Source organism: Antechinus flavipes, chromosome 6 (genome assembly GCF_016432865.1).
Source record: "Antechinus flavipes isolate AdamAnt ecotype Samford, QLD, Australia chromosome 6, AdamAnt_v2, whole genome shotgun sequence".
NCBI lineage: Eukaryota > Metazoa > Chordata > Mammalia > Dasyuromorphia > Dasyuridae > Antechinus > Antechinus flavipes.
This window is the reverse complement of record NC_067403.1, coordinates 1,718,228-1,745,788: the sequence shown is the minus strand read 5'-3', so window position 1 is coordinate 1,745,788 and position 27,561 is coordinate 1,718,228. Positions and strand designations below refer to the sequence as shown.

The window sequence follows — 27,561 nt, the reverse complement described above, 5'->3', positions numbered from 1 at the left end:
TTATCAATAGCCAATTGTATTTTTTTTAAGGAATTGTTTTCTTCAGTCAATTTTTGTCTTTACTTTTCTAAGCTGTTAAATCTCTTAAGCATGCATCTTGTTTCTTTTCCCAATTTTTCTTTTATATCTCTTATTTGCTTTTTCAAATCCTTTGAGAATTTTCAAGAATATTTTTTGGACAGAAACCAATTTATATCACTCTTTGAGATTTCCCATGGCATTTCATCCTCTTCTGAGATAGTGTTTTGTTACCACAGTAGATTCTTATGATTAAGGTACTTTTCTGTGTCTTATTCACTTTTTCTCCCTTCCCACTTATTTTGTGATTTTTTTTGAGGTCAAGTTCTGCTCCTGGGAGTACAGGAAAAGCTGTACCAAGCTTCTTGTGCCACTCTGAGCCTTGGCTTTGAGCACAGGGGCCCCTTGTGTTTGGTGCCTTGCTAACAGCAGAAGTAGTCTCTACCTGTTCTCTCCATAAGGCAATTTGCCTTCTGCCCTGGCTGCCCCATTATTCTGATCCACTACTGTGCCAGGACTAAGGGTCTCAGTAACTGATCTACTATCATTAAGACCCTTTCACTGGCTTTCCTGGATACCATCTGAGCTGGCCTGAACACCTCTTTCACCACAGTGAGAATGATCTTTCTTGAAGTCCTTCCAATCTATTTTGATTTGGTGGAGAGTCTTTTCATTCTGTCAGACTCTGTTCAGAGGCTTTGTTTCATGTGGTTTTTGAGGAAAACTTGGAGAGCTCAAGTAGCTTCCTGGCTTTGCTCCTCCATCTTGAGCCTCCCCCTCTCCCCTCTCCATTTTAGGACTTTCTATTATACAAGGGTGTCCCAGAAATCTTAATACTTTGTAAGTGTTAATAGTTGCACTAAGCTTTAAGAGCTTATTAATACATTAAGATGGGGGAAGGGGGGGCTGTTAAATTTTCATGATGGGTACATTCTAATTTTCTGTGTTAACATCTTACCTAAGAGCAGGTAAGTTCCATAAAGGCACTTATTTACACTTTGCTAGATGCTAGAGGAAATATAGGGACAGTTTTTGTCTCAGTGGATAGAGTAATATGCCTGTACTTCAGGAAGACCTGATTTTAAATTTGTCCTCAGCAGCTTCCTAGTTGTGTGGCTTAAAGTAAGTCACTTGTTTTATGTTTTCCTTAATCCTTTGGAGAAGGAAATGGCAAACAACTCCAGAAAATCACATATAGTATCAGAAACCATCAGATATGATTGAAGAACAGGAAAAAAAAAGAGATAAAGGATTCAGTGTACAGAGGATACTTAATGAAAGTATGAAATTTTTTTAAACTTTTAAAAAAATTCATACTTTCATTAAGTACAATGTTTTTTTTAAAGTTTAACAATTTTTTAAATAAGAAATCAATTGTTAGTCTATTAATATCTTTTGTATTCTCAGAAGAAGAATGTTGATCAAGATATTATTTTAAAAGAAAGACAGAGCTTTTTGGAGTGTTATTTTGGGGATCACCTACTCGGTGTCGGAAAAAACATTTCTGACAAGGTACCATCAAAAACTTGAGTTCAGTTTCTGGTTCTGGCATATTCACTGGCTTTTGATGGTCACTTAATCTTTTTGTTTCATTTTTCTTCCTCATAAAAGGGGAATAATGTAGCTACCTCCATCAGAGTTGCTGTAAAACTTTTTGTAAACCTAAAGTGTCATATAAATAGCAATTATTGATACAGTTGCCCAAACACAAATCTCATCTTCAAGATATAAAACAAACATTAAGTCATATTCTGCCTGAACATTTTTAGTGGGAGGTTATTCACTGTTTTATGAAACTACATATTACGTTGTATATTAAGTCCCTCAGAAGTCAGAAATAGAGTAGATGAAATATAGAGACAACTATCTGGGTTTGAGCACCACATGAAAATCCTCTAAAATTTGAAAAAAAAATCATGGCACTCTACTTTAAGGGTGTTCCTCCCCACCCCAGGCTAAAGGTCCTTAGTTTTTTCAAGTAATATTACATGAAAGAGTAATAAAGATTAACAGACGCTATCTAGTGATTAAGTCAATCCCAGGCCTTCTCAATTGAAAGTTTTTCTTTAAAATATTAATGTCTAGTTTTTAAAGGTATTAAATGAACCAAAAACTCAGTTGGAGAGGAAGAAGCTCTAAATCTACCATGTTTTACAGAGTGTTTAAAGTTAGATGTAAAGAAGAATTAATGTATATAGATTGTTCTCTTCTTTGAAAGAATGTAAAGATTTCAGTCTGTTACCCAGTCTCCAATTGCTTGCTGAAAACTCTCCAGTTAGATGTCCTGAAGCAAAGTTTTTAGGATAAGGTCAAAATAAGAATCCAAAACAGAACATGTACCACAGAGGATCTCAGAAAAAGCCATCCTTCTTAAGATTGAATTATAGAAATATTGAATGATAGAAACAAAAAGATCTAATTCAGTTCCTAATTTTATAGATTAGGCAGAGTGACTTATCCTGAATCACATAGCTAATTAAGTGGCAAAGGTCTTCCAATCTGTTTTTCTGATTCAGTTGTACTGTTCTTTCTTCTCCAAGCTATTATCTCTTTTTAAATTATTTTTTAAATTAAATTTATGAGGGAATATCAGGACTTTTGTTTTTTTTATAAAATTACATAGCTATTTATGTTTGAGTAGTACCTTTTGTCTATTCATTTTATATTATTTAAATATACAAAAATCACTTAATATAATAGTGTATAATTCTCTTGACAAAGTTTAATCTCTAAAATACGTTATTTAAAAATAAGAACTTTATGTTCTGTAATGGCAATATTGTAATGGCCAACTATGAATCACTTGGATATTCTCAGCAGCATACAATGATTCAAGACAATTCCAGAAAGGGATCTAGGTAACAGTCCTGCATGGCAGTCTGATGGAAAAGAACATTAGTACACCAGAGCAAGCATTTGGAATTCAGCATTTAAAATATACATACACATGTAAAAAATTTGGAGAAAGACTATTTCCCAATGTGAATATTCTTTGTTTTTATAATTTCATCTCTTTTATCAGGTAGGATGGACAGAATATATATGATAAATTCATACTGTTCATAAGATCTTAAGATGATGGATTTAGAGTTATAAGGGGTACCAGAGAACATTTTAATCAAGAATACTTTGTGACTGAAGTAACTGGGATCCAGAGATATTGTGCCTTGCCCCAGATCACATGGATGATGTGACGAAGCCATTATTTCAACTGAATCCTCTGATTACCTCTATTGGATTTTTTTTTTTAACATCATCCAGCACCAAAGCAATAGAATATTACACATTAGGATTTTCTTTTTGATTTATAATTTTTAATATGTATATATTGTGTGTTAATTAGTTGTCATGAACTCTTAATTGCCAACAAAACTTATTAAGCATATTACAAGTATTTACTTATAAATAAAAAACTCTAACACACACAAAAAATTCATTATCCATATTTTGTATAGTTCTTTAAGGTTTGCAGTACCATTTAAATTAGTAATCTCATTTACTTTGTTTCAATCACAAATATTTATTGTCTATTATATGATAGGAACTATGCTAGTTGCTGGAAATACAAAGACCAAAAGCTCCTTAAGGATATAATATTCTGTGTCTTATGTTTTGTAGCTATATCCTTTTAAAATTTTCTTCACATCCACTCATATATACACATATGTATGTATATGTATGTACATATATAAACACAGATACATACATATATATTTCCCTTTAAACTAGTTATAGTCAGTATGTGATCACTTTGGGTACTATTTTCTTTGTTTAGCATTACTTAATGTAATATATTTGTTTTTCTTATATTGATTCAACTTATTTATATTCTAGTCTTCTGGTGCATTCTGATATGCTCTAGTTGATTCTGCCATTCCCTAATTCTGAGGCAGTTGTTTCTAATCATCTCAGTACTGTAGTTCATGTTGATATACATCTCAAATTCTGGTGAAGCTTTGATCTATTTGCACTTACCTTGTAAGAGCTATACAAAAATCATATGAGATGTCAAAATAAATGGGAATCCTGTTTTGATTTTTATAATGTAAAATATTGAAAGAATGTATTTTTTTAACATAGAAAATATCATTCTTCCAAGCAAACCAGAACAAGAATATGCTTGAAAAACAATAAAAATCCTTTTGGTAATGAAACCACTAGCCAAATATGATTCAGCTGTTTACAAATTTTATTCATGAATAATTGGGATTTTGCCCATTAATAGTAATAAGCATATTCATATACAAAGGGGACTAGAAAGAAGTAAAAAAAAAAAAAAAAAAAAAAAAAAAAAAAAGGTGGTGTCATAGTTTGAAACTGATTTCATAGCTATGTCCTTGCCAAAAAAAGCACATCAGTAGCAAATGCAATTTAAACAAATACATTTTCCAGGGAGGGAAATATGATTTTAGAAATTTCGCATAAAATATGTAGGCAAACAAAGTAAAATTGCCTCCCTAAGAATGCATAAGACAAAAAAGAAATCAAGGTAAGAATTGATTTGTTGAAAAATGCCCAGATTAGATAAACATAGAATCAGAAATGCGTCTGCATTGTGATCTTGGGGTGTCTCCAGTTTTTAAATATAATTTTGCTTGTTTTGTGTAGAAATATGAACACTGGTTTTTGGAAATATCAAAACCTTGCTCCTAGTTTGGGGCCCTGGTGCTTAATACATTTTGTTGTTTTTGTTGTTGTTGTTGTATTGTTTCCATAGGGTGTGGTAGAGTGGTCTAGTGGGTAGAACATGGCATTTATAGTATGTGGATTTGAATCTTATTTCTGGCACATGTTACCTATTTGACCTTAAGCAAGTTGCTTAACCTTTATGGAACTTGTTTCTGTATCTGTGTAATAGGGATATTTGGACTAGATGCCTTCTAAGAGTCCAATTCAATTCAGTCTCTATTCCTATTGTACTTTTAGGGTGTTGTGACAACAGTGCTATAATAAATACACTTTTAGCATCTATTCTCAATATATTTTATTGAATGAATATTTGATGTCTTTGATATTCCAATGGACTTGTAAAATCATCAATATTTGTACTCTTTATTAGGGATATGTTTCAACCTATCCCTACTTGCTGATCCCATACAAATTTCACCAGTGACATCTTATAAATTCTACACAGAAGTTCTACTTAACTTGCCAGGGACCTTTCTCTATATCTCTTATCCTTTTCCAATCCAATCTAACAAACATTTGTTAAATGCCAAGCCTTGTTAATGGGGGTACAATTAATAGAGAGTCTTTGTTTCAGTGATCTCACAGTCTAATGGTCCAACATGCATAAGGAGTCTAGAAAGTGGTGGGGAGACCAGGGGATGCTCAGATATTATTTTCCTTCTTGGAGATGAGATGAAGCAGATACAGAGTGGAGTGAGCCCAAAAGTTCAGTTCTGCCCTCTATAAGGGAAAATGTTGGAAGGAGTCTTTTCTTCAGTCAGGGGGAAGAGCAGACTGAAGAAGGTGTTACTCAAGCATCAGTTAGCTGCATCCTTAGGAGATTAAAAGTGAGCATTAGGACGAACATCCTTGTTCTGTGGGAGTTGAAACCCAGGTGAGCAGCAGATGCTGAGTACAGTGGACACCCATGGAGCAGATAGCTACCCATCTATAATGTTTGGGCTAGCTTTCTGGAGGGCCTCAGGACCAGCCCGAGTCCTTGGTCTTAGAGGAGGAGTGATGAAGACAGGATGGCCACCAGAGGCTGGTCAAAGATGGAATATCTCATTTCCAGTCCTCTCAGCCCTTGTATACCCCAGTATGATTACATCTTTACCACACACTAAATATGTGTGAACTAGAGAATCATTACATCACCACTAACTACAAAGTATATGTGAACTAGAGAACCATCATCTTATCAATCTGACCGAGTTAACACCCTGCTGTAAGTATCCTTGTTTCAAGTATACTTTTCTCAGAGTTCCCCAATATCTGTGGTCCTCTATACCCATCCATTTGTTATCCCTGAGGAACTGCCTCCGGCTTACTAGTTGTGTATCTCTCTCTGGTGCCTTCCCTTATAACATTTCTTCCATATAGTGTCTCCTCTTTAATGTGTGACCAGCTGCTAAAATCCTCCCTGTGCTTTATTTTTGCCCTTTGGGTGACTATTAAGTTTTAGTTCTTCAAAGACTTCAGTACTTTGTGACTTATAGTGATACAAGAATAGTAAAAAAGCTATCAACCCAAGTGCCCACTTTTCTATTTCTAGAAAGGTTTCATGAGAATAACTTGAATGTGAATCCAGAATACCCTTAAAGGCAAATTGTTCAAATAATCCTCCACAGCCTATAACATCATTGCAGAGACACAATTGACTGAAAGGTGCAGAGAAAATCGGATATCTGCGATATTTTTTCTTTAAAGAGAATTTGATTGAGAATAGTAAAACTACTGTGTCTTCCACATAAGAGAAATTCATTTCTCATTAATGATTTCTGAGGGGCTTTGCTCAGGTTAGGAGTGGATTAGGCGATATCTGAGGTCCCTTCCTACTCCAGTGGTTTGGGAACACGGAGAGCTTGCTTGAATCCTAGCTATATTTTGATGCTGCTGATGCAAGCTCCAGGAAAAGTGTTGTGGCTTGGCCAGGAGCCAGCAGGGCTGAGGGACTCCACTTTCTCTGTTGCTGGTGCCCCAGGCTCTTACTCACACTGTCAATTCTGAAGCTGACTAGGCAGGAGAGAAAAGTTCCCGATTGCATTGATGACAGTCCTGGTGATAGGAGCTCTTCAGCTTCCTTTGTGATACTATCGTTCAGGGCGTTTTCAACACCACGATCATCTTTGTTCAGCTAACTTCATTTGGGAAAAGCAGTGGGAATACTAGCTCTGCATCCACTTCGAAAAAACTCCAAACAAAAACAACCCCATAGTTGCCTCAAGGCAGGGCAACCCTTCTATTCTCTCTTAACCTTCCTCTGTTTCTATCTCGGTATATTTCTCCTCTTTCTATAGATCAGTGCCTGTGTCTCTCTCTTCATCTCCGTATATATCAGTCCTTCTGGTTCTCTTCCCTTTTTGGTGTCTGTCCGTCTTCTGCACAAGAAAAATCAGACTTAGACACAAGATAAAAATAACCCGAGAAGGAAATCAAAAATGCAAGCGGACAAAAACAGAGGGAATAGAAATGTTATGTTGTGATTCACACTTATTTCCCATAGTTCTTTCACTAAGTGTAGCTGGCACTGTTTTGCCCTTTTGTAACTCTCTGCCAAGCTCTCTCAGGACACAAGGACCTCAAGTAATGGAGATCACAGACTATACATAGACTATACATAGCTATTACATAGATTACCCTGGAGGAAGAGTCTATAGGAATAATTATAGGCAGTTCAATGAAGCAGCATCAAGTCTTTAGGAGAATCTGGAGAAGGGAGGAGCCCCTCATCTCATCTACAGTGGTAACATTTGGTATTATTTCTTTTCAACTTTTCTCACTTTTTTTGCGGGGTGGGGAGCTGGATGAAAGGGAATAGGGCTGTCTCAGACTGACTATTTCAGAGTAAGTCGGACCCAAGTTGAAAGTAAGATCTAAAGCACCTGTTAGAAAGGTGAAATGAGGAAAGGTTACTGCCTGTGAGAGAGCCAATGGTATTTCCATGTGTCTCAAAGAACTGGAAGATTCTTCACCTTCTTTCAATAAGACATGGGCGTACCTCAGATCAGGATACTAACCATTCTGATGAGAGAACCCGAGTTAAAAATGCCAATTCTGTCGCTTAATATGACATGACCTTATTTTTTCTATTTGTAAAATAAAGACGTGGGCTATGTCCTCTCATCTGTTGTCCTCTTTTCTGTTGGAAAAAAAAATCACATTATCTTCCTCTCTTGCAGAGATGGGGGATTATAGGTATAGAATACAATACATACTGTCAGAAACTTTGTATTGTATTGTTTTGCTGAAGTACTTTTTGCCCCCCCCTTTTTTTTCTCATTGTCACATGAGAATTTTTTGTTTTAAGAATATAAAAAAGTGCCTTTATAACTCTTAGTTATATGATTTTTGCTTCCCCTCACTTGGTGTCATGTTGTAGTAGAGGTCAGAGCCTGTGGAACTTCCATGCATTCTGGTTGTCAAAGGCACTAAAGACTCAAGACCTCAATTTAAATGCTTCTTAAGACCCTTGCTGGCTCTGTGACTCCAGGCAAGATACTTGATCTCTCTGTTCCTCAGCTTCCTCATCTTTCATGTGGTAATATGAAACGCCTACCCACACATTTTAATACATTTTAAAATTAATTTGTGAGTATAAAATCATCCTCTAGTATCCAATTCCTTAAGGTTTTCTATACTTAACCAGCACGGTTATTGGATAATAGACATTGTAGCACCAGGCATTTTAATCTGAAACATATTGGCCTTGTGTTCCACTGGCATGACGTTCAAAAATCCAGATTTGCCCCTAGGTCACAAAAATTATTAATATTAGTACACTGTCTCCTGAGGCTAAATAGTATAATGAATGGAGGGACCCCCCCTTAGAGTTCAGGTCTGGTTGAAGTCTTACCCCTTTTACACACTGCTAGTGTGAATGTTGATAAGTCACTTAGCTCTCACTGTCTTGGGCAAACGATCTACACCTGCAAAGAGAATTCCCTCACTGGAATTCCCTATGTCAATAAAATCAGACTTAAGGGGAAAAACTCCTAAAACAATAAAGTTTATCTTTTTTGTTTTTAGGTTTTTAGAAATGCCAGTTTTTCCCCCCAGAAATTAAAAATAAAATAACAATAATAGTTCACATTTATTTAAGTTTATAAAAAATGTTGATTTTTCTATCTTAAGCCCTTCATCTTCTAGTGTCTCTGTTTCTATGTACTATGTCACTATTCTTTTGTTTACTTAGGTTCCCAATCATATAACAGCCTCAATTCTCTCTTCTTCACCCACATACCCATTTAGCTGCCAAATTATGTCCATTCTACACATCTTCCTTCTCTCCATCTACAGGGTCTAGATAAGGTCATCACCTTTCACTTTGATTATTACTTAGTGTTTTATTAGTCTGTTAGTCTAATTTCTATCTCCTTTATCAGAAAAGAACCTCTTAAAATTTTCATTTAGCCAAAAATTAGTCATATCTTTTATCTTATAATAAGAATATTGGTCTTAATATGTTTTACTTCCTGTACTCATATAGTAACTTCTAGATAAATCTTTAGAAAACAGTCTCCAAATTAAAGCACCAACAGTTAAAGTTTATAGATATTCTTTGTTATAGCTTTTTATTTACAAGATACATGCATGGATAACTTTTCAGCATTGACCCTTGCAAAACTTTCTGTTCCAACTTTTCTCCTCCTTCCTTCCACCCCTTTCCCTAAATATCAGGTAGACCCATACATGTTAAATATGTTAGAGTATGTTAAATACAGAATATGTTTACATATCCATAGTTATTGTGCTGCACCTGAGAAGGAAATAAAAAATGCAGGCAGACAAAAACAGAGGGAGTCGAAATTCTATGTTGTGGTTCACACTTATTTCCCATAGTTCTTTCACTAAGTGTAGCTGGCTCTTTTCATTATTGAACAAATGGAACTGATTTGGTTCATCTCATTGTTGAAGAGGGCCACGTTCATCAGAATTGATCATGATATAATATTGTTGAAGTATATAATGACCTCCTGGTCCTGCTCATTTTACTTAGCATCAATTCCTGTTTATAGATATTCTTAAGACAATACCATCCTCTGTTTACTTTTCTACAACTTGGTCCATGAAGAACTGAAGATCAACTTATGATTTTTCTTTGTTTTATGAGTCATGGCCAAAGAATTTATTGCCTATGACCTGTTGATGGTGAGTTTCTCAGCATTTAGAGAGGCTGAGACTGGACATCAGATTCAATCTATACTGTGTGCTCCTAGAACGTGAAGCCTTAATGAAAGTGGTCGAGCCAGCCAGAGCTTATACTCTAAGAGTATATGGGGGCAGCTAGGTTGCACAGAGGATAGCTTTCCAGGCCTATGGTTAGGTCAAACTAAATTCAAATCAAGCCTCAGATACTTATTAGCTATGTGAGCCTGGACAAGCCATTTAACTTCTGCCTGCCTTGTTTCTTCAACCATAAAGTGGGGATAATTATAGCATGCATCATTTTTTGAGGATGAGGATCAAATAAAATGAATTCTTTGCTTATTTATTGTTTCTTTCTTCCTCCTCTCCCTCCCTTTCTTTCTTTCTCCCTTTTTCCATCCTTTATTGCAGATAAGAAATAATGATGTCACAATATTACTTTGGAGAATTTTGGGGAATCATAACTCTGAACAACTCCACAGTCATATTTTTTAAAACTGGAGAACTCAGTGACCATGAGGTCTACTCTCGAGCTTAAGCATCTCCACATCATCATTGGCAACATTCCTTCCCATTTCTGCCTGGATGCCCCTGATTAGAGCAAACTCGGCACTTGCCATAGTGGATCATTCCACTGATGGATGGCTTGAATTGTCAGCAAGTTAGGGCTCTTCTAAAGCCCAAATGACCTCCGCACAATCCCTTGTGCTGGCAGGTACTGGGAAGGAACAAGTGCAAGACTGTTATTCAGCTGACTTTGGTTGTGTTCCCAGCTTTATCACTGCCCGACTGGCCACAGCCAAGTTGCTCCATGTTTCTCGGTCTCATCATGCTCATCTGTCAAATGAGGGTTTGCTGAGGTCTTTTCTAGCACTAAGTTTGATTCTTATTCTCTCTAATGCTTACGACACATTTAATCCTTCAATAAGATCCAAATATGGGAAAATAATTATCCTCCCACATATTCACTTTTCTGAGCTAAGCATCCATATATCCTTTACCGGATTCTCAAGACACAGTCTCAAACTTCCATTGAAAGCTTCCGTTTTCCTCACATTTAGGCTTTTGATTTAGTTCTAGAAAAGTACACAATGGCTGATATAATGACAAGCCCTATCTCCCCTTTGTTGAAAGGTTTATAAAGTGATAACTTCATGGAGTCGATGGGTACAGGTTGGATCACTGGATGTAGAAGATCTGATCCTGAATTGACTTCTCCGTGGCTACACATGAAGTAAGCAGCTGAGGTAAGATTTGCAACCCAAACTCCCTAACTCCAACTCAAATACTTTCTGCCCTGTTCTCTTTGTTGCCTCTTCCTATGCTGTGTGGGCCAGTCTGTGAAACTATCATTTCTATTGGAAAATAGATTTCAAATTCTAAACATTGACTTACAAGAACAAACTTTTGGAATACAACCAGTTCATAAATTGGTGGCTCGTCTGTTTTGCAAATGGCTCGATGGTGATGGGAATGAAGAACATTCATCCTTATTAAATGTTTATAACCAACCGAAAGAAATTCAAATATCCTCATTTAGCCAAATAGAAACTGTAATATATATGCAAAGTTAGAATTCAAAGCTGGATATTTGCATTATTGTGCAAGACTTCTTGAAAATGTGAAGGATCTCATTTCATGTTGGAGAAATGGCCTTTCAGTCAGTCAGTATTCCGAGTGCAAAAGAGCTGTCCACGGGGATCCAGGGGGTAATGCAATGGAGGTACTAGAATTCCTGTAATAATGAATAACTTCCAACAGGAGACAACATGGATTAGCATTCGCTACGTAGGCAAGAGCAAAGCAGGTAGGGAATAAGACCCCAGAAAGGGAAGAGACCAGCTTAGAAGCATTGTGCCAGGGGTTTCTCTATTTGTCTCTATTTTTACTACTTTTTGTAAGGCAGAAAGCTTTGTTTGCTGCAACTCCAAAGCTGCCAGTGTTATCATCTCATTGATACTGATCTCTCTGGCCTCCAGAAACTTCCAATTTTACCAAGTTTACACACACATATACCCACACACACTCTTTTTCTCTTTTAATTATTTGCTTAGATACCAGATTTTTCAAAACTACTTTGTTAGCATTTGAGGAGATAAAAGCAACCAAGCATAGAGAGCATAGAATAATAGAGTAGCAATGACTGGGAATTTAAACTTGATACCTCCAACATAGCCATAAAAGTTAGCACACTTCTGGAGTAACTGGCACCCTTGCTGTAGACCAAAGGACCCACTGTTTAACCATCCACCAAGCTGTTTTTGGAGCATGCCTTTTTCTTAAATTAAGAAATTCCAGTTGAGGTAAAGTTAAGTGATTCTGGAGCTCAGTGAAATGTTCTCCCTGCCTTGGAATAAGATTCAATATATTGTGTTAAGCATAGGAAGAGGGGGGAAAAAACAAAAACAAACAAAAAACAAAACAACAAGAACAACAACAAAAAAAAACAAGCAATAGGCGGAAGAAAGGGAGAATTTTTAAAAGTTTCTCTGTTTTCTAAAAGATAAGACATATGATTGTAAGAATGTTGCAGACTTAGTAACATCTTGCTCTGGCCTAAGGGTGGTTCTTAGACTGATAATCAGAAATCCCATTCTTCCTAACTCGTTGCTTTTCCAGGCTAAATATTACAAGTTCCTCTAATTCAGGAATGCTTAACTATTTGCCTTATGGACCTCTCTATGTGAAGTCAGTGAACATCTTCTCATAATATTTTAAGATGCATAATTAGTTATTAAAAAAAAAAACAGTCCATATACCAGGCTAAGAAACTTTGCTTTACTTCTTTCTTCGCTACACACTGGTTTCTAGTCTTCTCATCATCCTCCACACTTCATTATTCATAGTGATTCAATATGTTCAACTCATGGATGCCTCTCTCACATTCACAATACCCTCCCTCTCGTGTGAAGAACACAGTCATAACCAAAACAGAAGATGCCCCCAAGGTGACAGTAGAAGCATTTTTCCGTAGCTTGTTTCAAAATGAAATTTATTTTTAAATGGTCCATATTTACACAAAAATAGAATATACAATAAACATGGGAACAATGGTTTACTTTAGCAAACATAGAACAATGGTTCTTTTTTCTTAATGTATAAGAGGGGACCTGGCTAAATGTCAGGGAAAACTGATAAAGGATCTTGAATCTATAGATTGAGGCATAGTATTGCACGCTGCCGTTGTCCTGGCTTTATATCCTGCCCTAGAGTTACCTTCCCAGAAAGCGAGCGTTTCCTCTCAGACTCATTCCAATTAGACAAAGATTCAAGCAGAAACTGGGCCAGTGGATACGTGTGTGTCATATTTGCACCTTATAACAAGGCTATACAAAAATACAAATGTTTGTACACTTTTTTGGCCTTTAGAGGTCAATGTTCTTCTTTTCAGTGGAAGGATAGAGTCTCCTGCCTTCTTTACTGCCAGGCGTCGAGGTAACCAATGAGGCCTTTTTGGAGTTCAGAAAGTTCTTCTTTCTCTTGGATGGGGCACACAGGGTGATGGCAGCCTCTTCTGAATTTCGAAATATGAAGAGCTTCTCACCTGTGCTTAGTAAGTCACTCTTCTCTGCCCCTCCAATGTGGACTTCAGAACTCTGGCCGACATAATCTGCCGAAAGTTTTGGCAAACTTCCTCTTCGGAACAATGCTACTCTCTCCATGAAGGGAAGACGTGTCTTCTTTAATATCCTAAAAGAAGGAGAGCGTGGAGTTAGAATCTTGAGAATAATAGCCTGGAGAATGAAATGACCTTGACTTGTATATGGTCAGAGACATATATGATTCCATCCAGGTGCAGGAAATCTCTCCTTCGATTCGGATTAGGACTTTGTTCTAACCCAGGTTCCTAGAGAGCTGCCTGGGCTACTGAGCAGTCCAATGTTCTCTATTTAGCATGTGTCTGTTTAGGAACACAGATCCTTTCCTACCCTAAGGCCATATTCTCAGTCTACCTCGAAGCAATGCCTCGTTGTATATGGGATGGGTTAGATTAAAAATAGAATAGAAATTGGAGAGAGCAACTCAAATCCTGTCTTTTATGGGAAGCCTTTCCTAGCCTCTCCCTTCCTCCCCCTCCCAAGTACCTTTTACCATAGACATGTTCTAGATGTGATATAAAGACATAGCTCAGTGGCCCAGTGGATAGAGTTCTGGACAGGGAGTCGGACAACTTGTTCTAATCTAACATTAGACAATTCCTAGGGTCACATAAGTACGTAATAGTTGTGTAACCCTGGAAAAGACAATTCACCTCGGTTTGCTTCAGTTTCCTAATCTGTAAAATAAGGATAATAATGTACTTACCTTGTAAGTGTGTGTAGGGACCAATTGAGATACCATTTGTAAAAATGCTGTCCAGACTTTAAAGTGCTGTATTAATACTAGTTCTATCATCATCATCATCGCTCACCCCCACACCCTCACTGTTATGTTCAAGTTACTACACTAGGTATTAAGCATAGAAAGATGAACTAAGGAAGTCCCTTCCTTCAAAGAGTCTGCAATCTAATGGAGAAATCATGTATGTCCACATGGAATTATGTAGGAGTGTCTGTTAAGTAAAGGGAAATGCCCTGATTAAAAGGATTTTAAGGTGGGAGAAACCATTTTCAACTGAGGAGGGGGGCACAGAGATGACCTCATGGAGGAGGTCCCTGTGCTAATATAAGGGGAGAAATTTACAGGGTAATCCTAGAGGGAGGAGCAGAGAGGTGGACAGTAGAACAACAGCCCTCTGGTCAGGGCTGCCCTGTGGATGTCTGCTAGCCATGCTTTGCTTTAAGCAATAAATAACCATAATATCAGTTGACCTAAAACGGCATGTAATAAAGTGAGGATCTTGTTTCCTTTACTTGGGAAGGGAAAGTGTTTATCAAATCTGGCTTTTATTGCTTATTCTTTTAGGGTACAAACAACATCTGCTCTTGGGATAATGAAGGAATAAATGGAGAACAAAGATTAATGTTTAATCAACTGTACTTGCCCACAAGCTGTGTTGAAATGGCTCTGAGAAGGGAGAAGTTAGGCATTCCCTTTGCATGGTGGGAATAGACCAGTTTGGATTTTAAAAAATCAAATTAGAAGATTTCTGGTCAAAGTCACCTTCATAAGCCTGGGGGGGAGGGATAAAGAATATCTCATGGAGGGGGGGGCGGATGAAGAACATCTCATGGAGGGGGGGGTAAAGAACATCTCGTGGGAGGGGGGGTAAAGAACATCTCGTGGGAGGGGGGGTAAAGAACATCTCGTGGAGGGGGGGGTAAAGAACATCTCGTGGAGGGGGGGGTAAAGAACATCTCGTGGGAGGGGGGATAAAGAACATCTCGTGGGAGGGGGGATAAAGAACATCTCGTGGAGGGGGGGATAAAGAACATCTCGTGGAGGGGGGGATAAAGAACATCTCGTGGGAGGGGGGATAAAGAACATCTCGTGGAGGGGGGGGTAAAGAACATCTCGTGGGAGGGGGGGTAAAGAACATCTCGTGGGAGGGGGGGTAAAGAACATCTGGTGGGAGGGGGGGTAAAGAACATCTGGTGGGAGGGGGGGTAAAGAACATCTGGTGGGAGGGGGGGTAAAGAACATCTGGTGGGAGGGGGGATAAAGAACATCTGGTGGGAGGGGGGATAAAGAACATCTGTGGGAGGGGGGATAAAGAACATCTGGTGGGAGGGGGGATAAAGAACATCTGGTGGGAGGGGGGATAAAGAACATCTGGTGGGAGGGGGGATAAAGAACATCTGGTGGGAGGGGGGGGATAAAGAACATCTGTGGGAGGGGGGATAAAGAACATCTGGTGGGAGGGGGGATAAAGAACATCTGGTGGGAGGGGGGATAAAGAACATCTGGTGGGAGGGGGGATAAAGAACATCTGGTGGGAGGGGGGATAAAGAACATCTGGTGGGAGGGGGGGGATAAAGAACATCTCGTGGGAGGGGGGGGATAAAGAACATCTCTTGGAAAGTGGTGTTTGAACTGAGCTTTGAGTAAAGCTAATGGTCTAAGACCCAGAGATGAGATGGGGTCATGGGAACCCAGTCAGTATAAGGCCGGAGAGGAGAAGCCAAGAATCAGATGAAGAGTGAGAAGAAGGCTGCTATGGCAGGTTGGAGGGTTTCAGGTGTCAAGTGGAGGAGCTCAGGGCCAGTCCTGGCTCCCAGGGAGGCACTAGAATTTAAGAGTAAAGAAATGACAAGTGCTTGAGTTAAGTCATGTCAACATTCATGGTGGAGAATGGATTGGAGAAGGGAACGGTGAGGTAGAGAGACAAGTTGGGAGGCTCAAAAGAAGCAAGGAGAGCCTTGACTGAGATGGTTAAGTAGGCAGAGGGAAGTGTGGGAAACTCTGACATCCCTGAAGGTGGCCACCAACCGCCTATGTGTGAGAAATCCTAAGTAAGACAGCAGAGCAGTTACCCATCTGCATTTGTGGAAGGAGTTTCTTCCAGGGTTGTTTCTGCTCCTGATAAAATTCCAAGTTGGGATGTCTCATAACAGTCCTCTTCCCCCTCCCTCCTTCCATCATTTCTTCATTGATTAATGTTCTTTGAACATGGAGACCGTTCTGAAGCCACTAACATTCCCGTCTCAATATTTCATCTCAATACTTCATCGCGAGACCCGTCCTTAGATTCTTTGCCGAAATTCAGATGCTGAAATTATGCCTGAGCGGTCCCTGCCCCTCTCAGTAGACACACAGAGGAGGGGAGATGGGGGGAACTATGAAACTGGATGGAGAAAATGGTCCCTTTACTTTCCCTGGTTTCTAAGTGAAGTGGAGTGCTTTTTTTCCATTGGAAATTTTAAAAAGTCTATTCCCAAAAAGGGGTCCACAGACTTTCAGTCAAAGGCTACTGTGACACAAAGGTTTAAGAAGCTCTATTCTAAATCAAGGCCAGCCCCCCAAATCTTTGCAAGGAGTGTCGGTGATGGGCAGCAGAATACATTAGTCCCCCTTTGGCAAATTCTGAAAGCCATAATCACCTCTCTCTCTTCTGCTGAGCCGCAAGTATCTCTTCTGATCCTGTGCTGATCAGATCTCCTCTTAATTTGATCTCTAAAGCTTCCCAGAGCTCCTGGTGCCTCCTACAAGCAAAAAGGAGAGTGTAACATCTTTTGGGCTGAGCATTTTCAGATGAAAAATAATCATTAGTTGAAAGAGGGCAAAGAAGGAACTGGGAGGGCTGATGCACTTAGGCAGAGGGTCTCTAAAGTCCCTTGTAACTATCTCTTTTCACAGATGAGCAAAGGAAGGGACTCTAAAGGTTCAGTGACATATTCCCAGAGGTATAAACTGGGAAACTCAAATTATGACTTGGGTGTTTTGATTAAAGATCCAGCACGTGACCACTGAGCTATCTTGCTGCTGGACCGAGGCCTGAACCAAAGGGCTCCAGTATCCTTTCCAGGATTGCCATTCTACAATAGTGGTTGCAGAAAGCTAATAAAAAAAGATTAGGGTGAGCCCTAGAGGACCAGAAGGATCAATGACGATTACAGAAGTAATCTTATAAAAGCGAAAGCAGTATTGATTGCCAAGTAAAGCTCACTAGATTATTATCTTTCAACATCTGGATCTAAGCAAACCATACACACACACAGATAAGAAGCCATCCAAGCCTTGTCATGTTATGGGAACTGAGGCTGGATGACCCACTGCTCTATGAAAGGACCCACTCGTGTCCTAAAGGATGCCTTCATGGGGATAGGGGTGGTGTGTGGAAATGGTCCCTTGTCCTAAAGAAGCTTGCAGCCTCCTATCATACAGAACAAGTGCGCTAGACTTCCTCTGAGCTGATGTAATTAGAGGGATTCCCATGGCCCACTGCCTCCTTCACACGTGGCCCACGGCCTTTTCTAGCGGTTTCTGACTCCCAGATCACCAGTGACCGGCAGTGTTCTGCTCTCCATTTGTACCCAAGTAAGGTCATTTAGCTCAATTGGTAACACAACTTGAAACTGAAGCTGAGCGCTTCATTCCAACTGTGCATTAAATGGAATTAGAAAGTAGAGCAGAAAGGCCACGGAGCTTGGAGCTGGAGAACTGGGGGCAATAGAGTAGAGTGCATCAATCATCTGGGGGGCAGAAGACCCTGGTTCAGACAGTGACTGCTCATGGGGAACTTGAGAAAAGTCATTTCATTTCTGTAGGCCTCATTTTCCCCCTTTTTAAAAAGGGCGAGATGAGACTCGTTCAGTCACATCTGACTCTGACCCCTTTTAGTTTAGTTTTTTCGTTGTTGGTGTAAAGGTACTAGAGTGTTGGCCATTTCCTTCTCCAGCTCATTTTAGGGATGAGGAAATCGAGGCAAACATGATTGAGTGACTTGCCAGGGTCACTCACTCAATAAGTACCTGATAAGGCCAGAGATGAACTTGGGGGCAGTCACTTTCCAGGCCCCAGCCTCTCTATCTCTGGGTTGCCCAAGATTGTAGATGTCCATCAAGGCTCTGAGATTCTAGCTTTGACTTATTTTCTGAAAAGTGATGAGGGTTTGGGACAAGCCAAGATGGCCATCGCTCGGGTGCCTTCTGCCTTTCCATCTGGCCAGTGTTTAGAAAGGGACCTAGAGGAGCGCTCCTCCAAAAGCTCAGGGGTAGGGACCCTAAAGAAGGGCACTTCCAAACATCTAGGGAGAGGAACCTAAAGAAGCACCTCCAAAAACCCAGGGAGAGGGACCCTAAAGAAGCGCCTCCAAACACTCAGGGAGAGGAACCTAAAGAAGCACCTCCAAAAACCCAGGGAGAGGGACCCTAAAGAAGCGCCTCCAAACACTCAGGGAGAGGAACCTAAAGAAGCACCTCCAAAAACCCAGGGAGAGGGACCCTAAAGAAGCGCCTCCAAACACTCAGGGAGAGGAACCTAAAGAAGCACCTCCAAAAACCCAGGGAGAGGGATCCTAAAGAAGCGCCTCCAAACACTCAGGGAGAGAGACCTAAAGAAGCACCTCCAAAAGCCCAGGGAGAGGGACCCCGACTTCCCTAAAGTAAACGACTGCGTACACCTTCCCCACGCCACCTATCCTCCCTCGCTCACCTCTCCAGGGCGCCGTCGGGGGGCGCTCCCTTGAGCTCGCCCTCGAGGCTGTCCACGTGCTTGTCGCTGGCCGCGTCGAGAACCGAGAGGAGCTCGCTCTGCGAGCTCCAAGGCAGGGTCAGGCTCAGCAGCCGGGGCAGCGTCCCCGCCGGCGCCATGGTCAGCTTGCTTAAGTGAGATGCCAGGCGCAGCTCCTGGGGGGAGAGGTAGAGGTCAAAGGGGGTCCCCCCTCCCCTCGCGCGGTCGGGTTCCCCCCCCCTCCCCTCCCCTCGCGCGGTCGGGTTCCCCCCCCCCCCCCCCTCCCCTCGCGCGGTCGGGTTCCCCCCCCCCCTCCCCTCCCCTCGCGCGGTCGGGTCCCCCCCCCCCTCCCCCTCCCCTCGCGCGGTCGGGTTCCCCCCCCCCCCCCTCCCCTCGCGCGGTCGGGTTCCCCCCCCCCTCCCCCTCCCCTCTCGCGCGGTCGGGTTCCCCCCCCCCCCCTCCCCTCCCCTCGCGCGGTCGGGTTCCCCCTCCCCCCCTCCCCTCCCCTCCCCTCGCGCGGTCGGGTTCCCCCCCCCCCTCCCCCTCCCCTCCCCTCTCGCGCGGTCGGTTCCCCCCCCCCCTCCCCTCCCCTCGCGCGGTCCCGGGTTCCCCCCCCCCCTCCCCCTCCCCTCGCGCGGTCGGTTCCCCCCCCCCCTCCCCTCCCCCCCTCCCCCTCCCCCCCCCCCCCCCCCCCCCCCCTCCCCCTCCCCCCCCCACCCCCCCTCCCCTCCCCCCCTCCCCCCTCTCCCCTCCTCCCCTCCCCTCTCCCCTCCCCCCTCCCCTCTCCCCTCCCCCTCCCCTCTCCCCTCCTCCCCTCTCCCCTCCCCCCCTGTTCCCCCCCCCCTCCCCTCCCCCTCCCCTCCTCCCCTCTCCCCTCCCCCCCTGGGTCCCCCCCCTCCCCTCTCCCCTCCCCCTCCCCCTCCCCCCCTGGGTCCCCCCCTCTCCCCTCTCCCCTCCCCCTCTCCCCTCCCCCCCTGGGTCCCCCCCTCCCCTCCCCTCTCCCCCCTCCCCTCCTCCCCCTCCCCCCCCTCCCCCTCCCCCTCTCCCCTCCCCCTCCCCTCTCTCCCCCTCTCCCCTCCCCTCTCCCCTCCCCTCTCCCCCCTCCCCTCCTCCCCCCCTCCCCCTCCCCCTCTCCCCTCCCCCTCCCCCTCCCCTCCCCCCCCCCCCTCTCCTCTTCCCTCCTCCCCTCTCCCCTCCCCCCCTGGGTCCCCCCCCTCCCCTTTCCCCCCTCCTCCCCTCTCCCCTCTCCCCCCCATCCCTCCTCCTCCCCTCTCTCCTCCTCCCCTCTCCCCCCTCCCCCCCTGGTCCCCCCCTCTCCCCTCTCCCCTCCCCCTCCCCTCTCCTCTCCCCTCCCTCCCTGGGTCCTCCCCCTCCCTCCCCTCTCCCCTCCCCCCCTGGGTCCCCCCCTCCCCTCTCCTCTCCCCTCCCTCCCTGGGTTCTCCCCCTCCCCTCTCCCCTCTCCTCTCCCCCCCCCTCCCCCCCTGGTCCCCCCCTCCCCCTCCCCCCCTGGGTCCCCTCTCCTCTCCCCTCCCCCCCCTCCCTGAGTCTGAGGTTGGCCGGCTCTGATATCCCAGCGCTTTCTCTTTATGGTGGGGAGGCTCTAGCGTGATCCAGTGGGAATCCTGGGCATCAGAGCACCTGGTGCAGCCTCAATACCTACTATTCCCTAATCACCAAGTCCTGGTGAATCCCCCGTCTGTCTGGGAGGTCTCCATTGGCCCATCTGTGAAATGGGCCAGGTGGCCCATCTAGAATCACCAGAATAGGCATGTGATACCTAAGAAATAAAGTCCAGGGTGGAACTTGTTCTCGATCCCATGGATCATTAAGACAGTGGGGATTCAATTAGCGCGCTCTGTCTACTCTGATCCTTTACGGGATCATCAGGTGATGATTCGAAAGCTTACGATGCATTACTGTGTTTTATTTACGCGTAAGTTAGAAGTTATCATCAAATAAAGAAGTCCGAACTCTCCGGTAATACCAAAGGTTACTTTGAAAGATAAGAGTAAACCTGCAGCCCGGCTCTAGGGGACCACAGAATGCCGGGACTGCTTGAGGAGGACGGAGCTGCTAGCGGCACAGAGAGGGGACCGAGGGCAGAGAAGCAGGAGGGGAGCCGAAGGCCAGCTCTAGCGGAGCCAGCGGGGCCCTGACCAAGTGCCACCTGCTGAGAAAGAGAATAAGTGCTCGTGGGTTCCACTAAAACTATGTAGATTTCTCGCCTTCCGCCGAGCACTAATCCTCTTCCGAGCGCTGATTAATATAACCATCCTCAAATGAGTTTCCTGAACTACATTTGATCTGGGATCAGTTTTCTTTGATCCAATGTGAAAATAGACATTTGATGAAGTATCGTGGGGAAAATAATCATGTTTCGGTGTTCCCGATCACCATTATCGAGTTGATTGGAGAACCAATGGAAAAAGAGAAGGATAAATGAAAAGGAATCAGTCTTGAACTCCCCATAACAGATACCACACGTGGAGCTACAATCATAGGTCATTCTCTCAATAGACTTTTGAAATGGGTCCCCGAGGCAGAGGTCAGGAGAGAAAAGCATTTCTAGAACGGGGAAGAACCTGTTCCAAGACGTACAAATGGGAGCTAGAATGCCAACTTCGGGGGCTAGCTAACAGACAAACGTGAGCATAGAGCTTGCACAAAATAGTCATCTGGGAAGTGCTCCCTCTCCCAATGTTCTCCCCGGTTCTATCAAGGACGCAGCAGAACTTTTACGTCAGGGATTTCCAATCATTCGTAGCCTTAAAGTTAAAAGGAATGTCAGGGACATTTCCTCCTAGATTCAACTCTCTCCAGCATCCTTAATACAGGAAGTCTCTGCTCTATCACCTGCAGAGACATAAAGGCAGCTTCCCCTAAGAGACAGCTCATTCCGTTTTTGCACAGCGTTTTCCTTAGGTTGAGCTGAAATTGGTATCTATCCTTAAAATTCCCAGCAGGAATCTCGGCACCTAAAAGGAGTTAGAACACCTATTTCCTTCTCCATTTCCTCCTCCGGCTCATTTTTAGATGAGGAAACTGCAAACAAGGTTAAGTTACTTGCACGAGGTCCCACAGCTAGTAAGTGTCTGAGGCTACAGTTGAACTCGGGAAGGTGAGACTACAGAACTGGCCCTTTATCTACTGTGCCATCTTACTGCCCTGTGTGTACTAGGAGGGACTTAATGTTCACCGAATAGAATAGATATAAATCTAGCAAAGCAAGCCGAAGAACATTAGACAGAATGAGAACTCTAGAAAGAAAGTCAAGATCCATTTTAAATTCACAAGAAGGAAGTGGTTGATCAAAAATAGTGCATACGTAAGCTATCGTTGTCATTATCATTAACACTTGAAACGTCCGTTACTGTGTAGTTACTGTAAATTTAGACTATTGAGCTGCATCTGTATTTATATGAATGCAAATATTAAAAGGAACTTGGTCTTCTAAATAAGTGTCTAATAAAATTTTGAAAAGGATCATATAATTCAACATATTATAACGCCAAAGTCATTTACCTTATTTTTCTTTACCTCTATTTGTGCAAAAGATTTTCCCTTTCTGGTTCTTGATTCTCCTCATCTATACAATAAAGGTGTTAAATATCAGAGCTTGTTGGTAGAGCTGAATTACTTCAGTCATTCTAGAAAGAGATTTGAAACTGTCTAAAAGGCTATTCTACATATAGATGTAACAACCAACCAACTAGATGTAACAACTAGATGTAACAACTAGGTGTAACAACTAGGTGTAACAACTAGGTGTAACAACTAGGTGTAACAACTAGATGTAACAACTAGATGTAACAACATAAAACTATATGGAAGCTCTTTTTGTAATGCTAAAGAACTTTAAGATGGATTCTCTCTGGTCAGGTATGGATGATCAAATTATAGTATAGATGGAAAGTAAAGCTATTCTGGCACATGAAATGATGAAAGGGGCAATTTCAGTGAAGATTGGAAAGAACTATAGGCCCTGATGCAAATTGAGGGAAGTAGAACAAGGAGAACTATCTATTCAACAACTATGTAAAAAAGACACTTTAAAAGGCCCCCAAACTGATCAAAGCAAGACCCAACCATGATGAATCTTGCCATCCATGTCCTGAGAGAGGACAGACTTAAGATGAAGAATAAAACTTTTTTTTTTCTTTTTTGAATGTTAATTAGAAGTGTTTTCTTTTTCTCCTAGGTTTGGGCAGTATTGGGAAGGAGAGAAAATTAAATGATTTTGTTAACCAAAAATGAAGTGGCAGTGCTTGACAAGATGACAAGATGATCTCAAAGGTAAGTTTTCATTTTATATAATGATTTCTCCATATTTCGTAAAGTTACAATGATCCAAAAAGTTTTGATTATTTGAACATTCTTACGTTTACTTGTCTTCATATTAATATAACATTTCTCCCAATCCTAGTATATATAAGCAACTTTACTTATTCTTCACATCATAAGCCACCTAAGCAATATCAGATTCCATTATTTAAAGACAATGAAATTTAAAAAGATAACGCGGGAATAAGAGAAAACATTGTTTAAGTGTTAAATGAATAGCACTTAAAGTGCTATTCGTTTTATAGAAATGAAATAGGACAATGAGTTCTTGCCCCACTTTGGCCACTCGATCATTGCATGTTTTCAATTAGCATTCATTTTCCTGAGCTTCATTTTATAATCTGGGAATGAGGAGGTTGCACTAGCCTTTCAGGACGCTTTTCCGCTAGAAAAATAAAGCTTCTGTGAATCCTAGCTCAGATGCCGACTGAACAAGGCAGGTGGTGGCACCTGGAGTAAGGAAGCAAATGGAAGAATCAGAGGCAGGAGAACCCTGAAGCCGAGGGGTTTCCGACCAGACCCTCTCTTAAGGAGTCTTCTAGCTTTCTCCTCTCTTGCCTTTGATTCCTGGAATAAGGAAGTGGTCACATGTGACCACAAGACATTTGTTGGTTGTGTGGCTGAAAAACCTCTGTATTCCTCAGGTTTCTCAAGGACAAAATGAGAATAATAAAAGTCTCAGAGCTGTGGTGAGGAGAAAATGAGTGAAATACTCTGCAAGGAGCAATCTCCCGATTGCTAATGATATTAATAATTATTTACATTATAAAACATATCAAAGATTCACATTTTAATAGGATGCAAAGAACATGAATCTATTCTAAATTATCCTAGTATGGGTAGCTAGGGAAATTTAATGAGTAGGAAGTGACCCGTCCTGAGACGGAGATGGTGGCAGCTGGATGAAAATATTGGAGAGGGGAGAAACAAGGCAGAAAGACCAGGTAAGGAGACAGTGCCATCAGCCACAGGAGAGAAGGAAAGAGGTGGTGGTTACGTGAGAGAGGAAGGAGGGATGAAAGGGGAGGGGGGGAGAGAAAGAGAGAGCGCGGGAGAAGGTGGGGGAGAGAGAGGGGGAGAAGGAGGGAGAAGAGAGGGGGAGACAGAGAAGGGAGAGAGAGGGGAGAGGGAGGGAGAGGGACAAAGAGGAGGGAGACACTGCACAGGGAAGGAGAGGGCCTGGGCTGGAATGTTGGTCATGTGAGAAAGGAAGGAGGGATGAGAGGAAGAAGAGGGGAAGAGAGAGAAAGAGAAAGGAAGAGGAGGGAAACACTGCCATCAGCCACAAAAATGGTAGTCACGTCGGAGAGGAAGAAGGGATGAGAGGAAGAGGAGGGAGAGAGAGAGAGACGAAGAGGAGGGAGACTGTCACCAGTCACAAAAATGGTAGTCATGTGAGAGAGGAAGGAGGGATGAGAGGAGGGAGAGAGAGAGAGGGGAAGAGGAGGGAGACATTGTCACTAGCCACAAAAATGGTAGTCATGTGAGAGAAGAAGGAGGGATGAGAGGAAGAGGAGGGAGAGAGAGAGAAGAAGGAGACATTGTCACCAGCCAAAGGAATGGTGGTCATGTGAGAGAGGAAGGAGGGATGAGAGGAAGAGGGGGGAGAAAGAGAAAAGAAGAGGGGGAGAGAGAGAGAAGAAGAAGAGGAGGGAGAGAGTGAGAGAGGAAGAAGAGGGAGAGGCTGCCACCAGCCACAGGAATGGTGCTCATGTGAGAGAGGAAGGAGAGATGAGAGGAAGAGGAGGGAGAGAGAGAGAGGAAGAGGAGATACTGCCACCTGCCACAGGAATGGTGGTCATGTGAGAGAGGAAGGAGGGATGAGAGGAAGAGGAGGGAGAGAGAGAGGAAGAAGAAGGAAGACACTGGCACCAGCCACAGGAATGGTGGTCATGTGAGAGAGGAAGGAGGGATGAGAGGAAGAAGAGGGAGAGAGAGAGAGGGGAAGAGGAGGGAGACATTGCCACCAGGCACAGGAAGGATGGTTATGTGAAAGAGGAAGGAGGGATGAGAGAAAGAGGAGGGAGGGAGAGAGAGAGTGAGAAAGAAGAGGGAGGGGGAGATAGAGAGAGAGGAAGAGGAAGGAAAGAGGGAGAGAGAGGAAGAGGAGGGAGACATTGCCACCAGCCATAAGAATGTTGGTCATGTGAGAGAGGAGGGCAAGAGAAGAGAGGAAGAAGACAGACACTGTCACCACCACAAGAATGGTAGTCATGTGAGAGAAGAAGGAGGGATGAGAGGAAGAAGAGGGAGAGAGAGAGAAGAAGAGGAGGGAGGGAGAGAGAAAGGGGGGAGAGGGGGGGAAGAGGAGGGAGATACTGCCACCAGCCACAGGAATGGTGCTCATGTGAGAGAAGAAGGAGGGATGAGAGGGAGAGGAGGGAGGGAGAGAGAGAGAGAGGAAGGAGACATTGTCACCAGCCAAAGGAATGGTGGTCATGTGTGAGAGAGGAAGGAGGGATGAGAGGAAGAGGAGGGAGAGAGTGAGAGAGGAAGAGGAGGGAGACATTACCACCAGCCACAGGAATGGTGGTCATGTGAGAGAGGAAGAGGAGGGAGAAAGAGAGAGGGAGAGGAAGGAGAGAGAGGGGGGGGAGGGGAGGGGAAGAGGAAGGAAACGCTGCTACTAGCTACAGGAATGGTGGTCATGTGAGAGAAGGAGGGATGAGAGGAAGAGGAAGGAGAGAGAAAAAGAGGAAGAGGAGAGAGAGAGAAGAGGAGGAGGGAAACACTGCCAGTAGCTACAGGAATGGTGGTCTTGTAAGAGAAGAAGGAGGGATGAGAGGAAGAGGAAGAGGAGGGAGAGAGAGAGGAAGAGGAGGGAGAGAGAGAGAGGAAGAGGAAGGGGGAGTGAGAGAGGGAGAGGAGAAGAGGGGGAGAGAGAGAGGAAGAAGGGGGGGAGAGAGAGAGAGAAGAAGAAGAGGGGGAGAGAGAGAAGAAGAAGAGGGGGAGAGAGAGGAAGAAGAGGGGGAGAGAGAGAGGGGAAGAGGAGGAGAGAGAGAGAGAGAGGGGAAGAGGAGGAGAGAGAGAGAGAGGGGAAGAGGAGGGAGAGAGAGAGAGGGGAAGAGGAGGGAGAGAGAGAGGGGGGAAGAGGAGGGAGAGAGTGAGAGGGGAAGAGGAGGGAGAGAGTGAGAGGAAGAGGAGGGAGAGAGTGAGAGAGGAAGAGGAGGGAGACACTGCCACCAACCACAGGAATGGTGGTCATGTAAGAGAGGAAGGAGGGATGAGAGGAAGAGGAGGGAGAGAGAGAGAAGAAGAGGAGGGAGACACTCCACCAGCCACAGGAATGGTGGTCATATGAAAGAGGAAGGAGGGATGAAGGAGAGAGGGAGGGATGACAAGATGTAGCAGGTGATTGCATATGGAGGATGAGAGAAGGAGGACTGGCCCTTGTGCTTGGGTATCGGTGCCTTGGGCAGTAAGTGGACACGTGGGAGTTGGGTGTCTTTGGAGGGAAGGAGGGCATCTGGTATCGACCTCCCCGACCACACCTGTTCATGTTGGGTGACTAGGTCTGAGCCAACCCAAATGGAAATACAGGAGGAGGAGGTTTCTTGCTAATCTTTCCCCTAAGCAAAGAGCCAGAGGGCATCAGCTGAGGTCATGAGAGGATAAGGTGGGAGAAGGGGCAGAAGTGGATATGCTAAAGGGGCACAGGATTTTCCTGTGTCATCTGTGTGGCTGCTGGGGGGCTTGTAGCTTGCCCTGGAAAAGGAGGGTGGGCTAGAGAGAAGTTGGCCACTGAGAGTAGCTGGCATCTATGGAGACCAACCCCATGACTGCCCCTACTCGGAGGCGTAGGGGTTCCTGTGTCTTCACGTGTTGCTTTGGGGTGATCCCACACCCCTTGGGGTCAAGCCTCCCTGATGCTTTGGCACGGGTCCATGGTCCCGCCTTTGAGTTCACTGTCCTAAGGTCTTTCTTTCCCAGGCTACATTTTTGGTTCCAGTCCAGTATCCTGCATTCTGAGTCTCCTGTGGCCCTAGCATTGGTCTACAGCATAAAGATCCCGAGTGCTATCACTCTAGGCTCCATTTTCTAAAATCTCTGGCACAGATGCCCGCTCGTCCTCTTCCTCCCAGTAGCGCGAGGGTGAGCTTCGGCTGTGCAATGCTGCACACTCCATCACTCTCGGTTACCAGATTGGGCATCACATGCCCGCCCCAACCCCATGCACACACCTACACATGTAGAGAGTATAAGACTGCAGGTTCCTGGGAAGTAGCAGAAATGCAACAAACACACAAAGCATCAAGAAACTATGTTTAAAATAAATGTAAAGGGACTTTTGGAAAAACAATACAATTCTGTCATTTAATATTTTGTTTTGTCAAT

At 43.5% G+C, this 27,561-nt stretch overlaps 1 protein-coding gene and 1 long non-coding RNA gene across 2 annotated transcripts in view; one reads left to right on the top strand and one right to left on the bottom strand.

Moving 5' to 3' along the window:
* Nucleotides 1–24,263, top strand: part of LOC127542076 (uncharacterized) — a 37,999-nt gene extending 13,736 nt beyond the window's left edge. The window contains exons 2-3 of the long non-coding RNA XR_007948546.1: nucleotides 10,969–11,081; nucleotides 23,084–24,263. This is a non-coding gene — a long non-coding RNA (uncharacterized LOC127542076). The remainder of the gene's footprint in view (nucleotides 1–10,968; nucleotides 11,082–23,083) is intronic.
* Nucleotides 12,810–27,561, bottom strand: part of EVC2 (EvC ciliary complex subunit 2) — a 163,671-nt gene continuing 148,919 nt past the window's right edge. The window contains exons 20-22 of the mRNA XM_051967556.1: nucleotides 18,868–19,061; nucleotides 16,815–16,916; nucleotides 12,810–13,524 (exon numbers count right to left, since the gene is read on the bottom strand). Coding sequence (XP_051823516.1) covers nucleotides 13,200–13,524; nucleotides 16,815–16,916; nucleotides 18,868–19,061 — 621 coding nt within the window. The 3' untranslated portion in view covers nucleotides 12,810–13,199. The remainder of the gene's footprint in view (nucleotides 13,525–16,814; nucleotides 16,917–18,867; nucleotides 19,062–27,561) is intronic.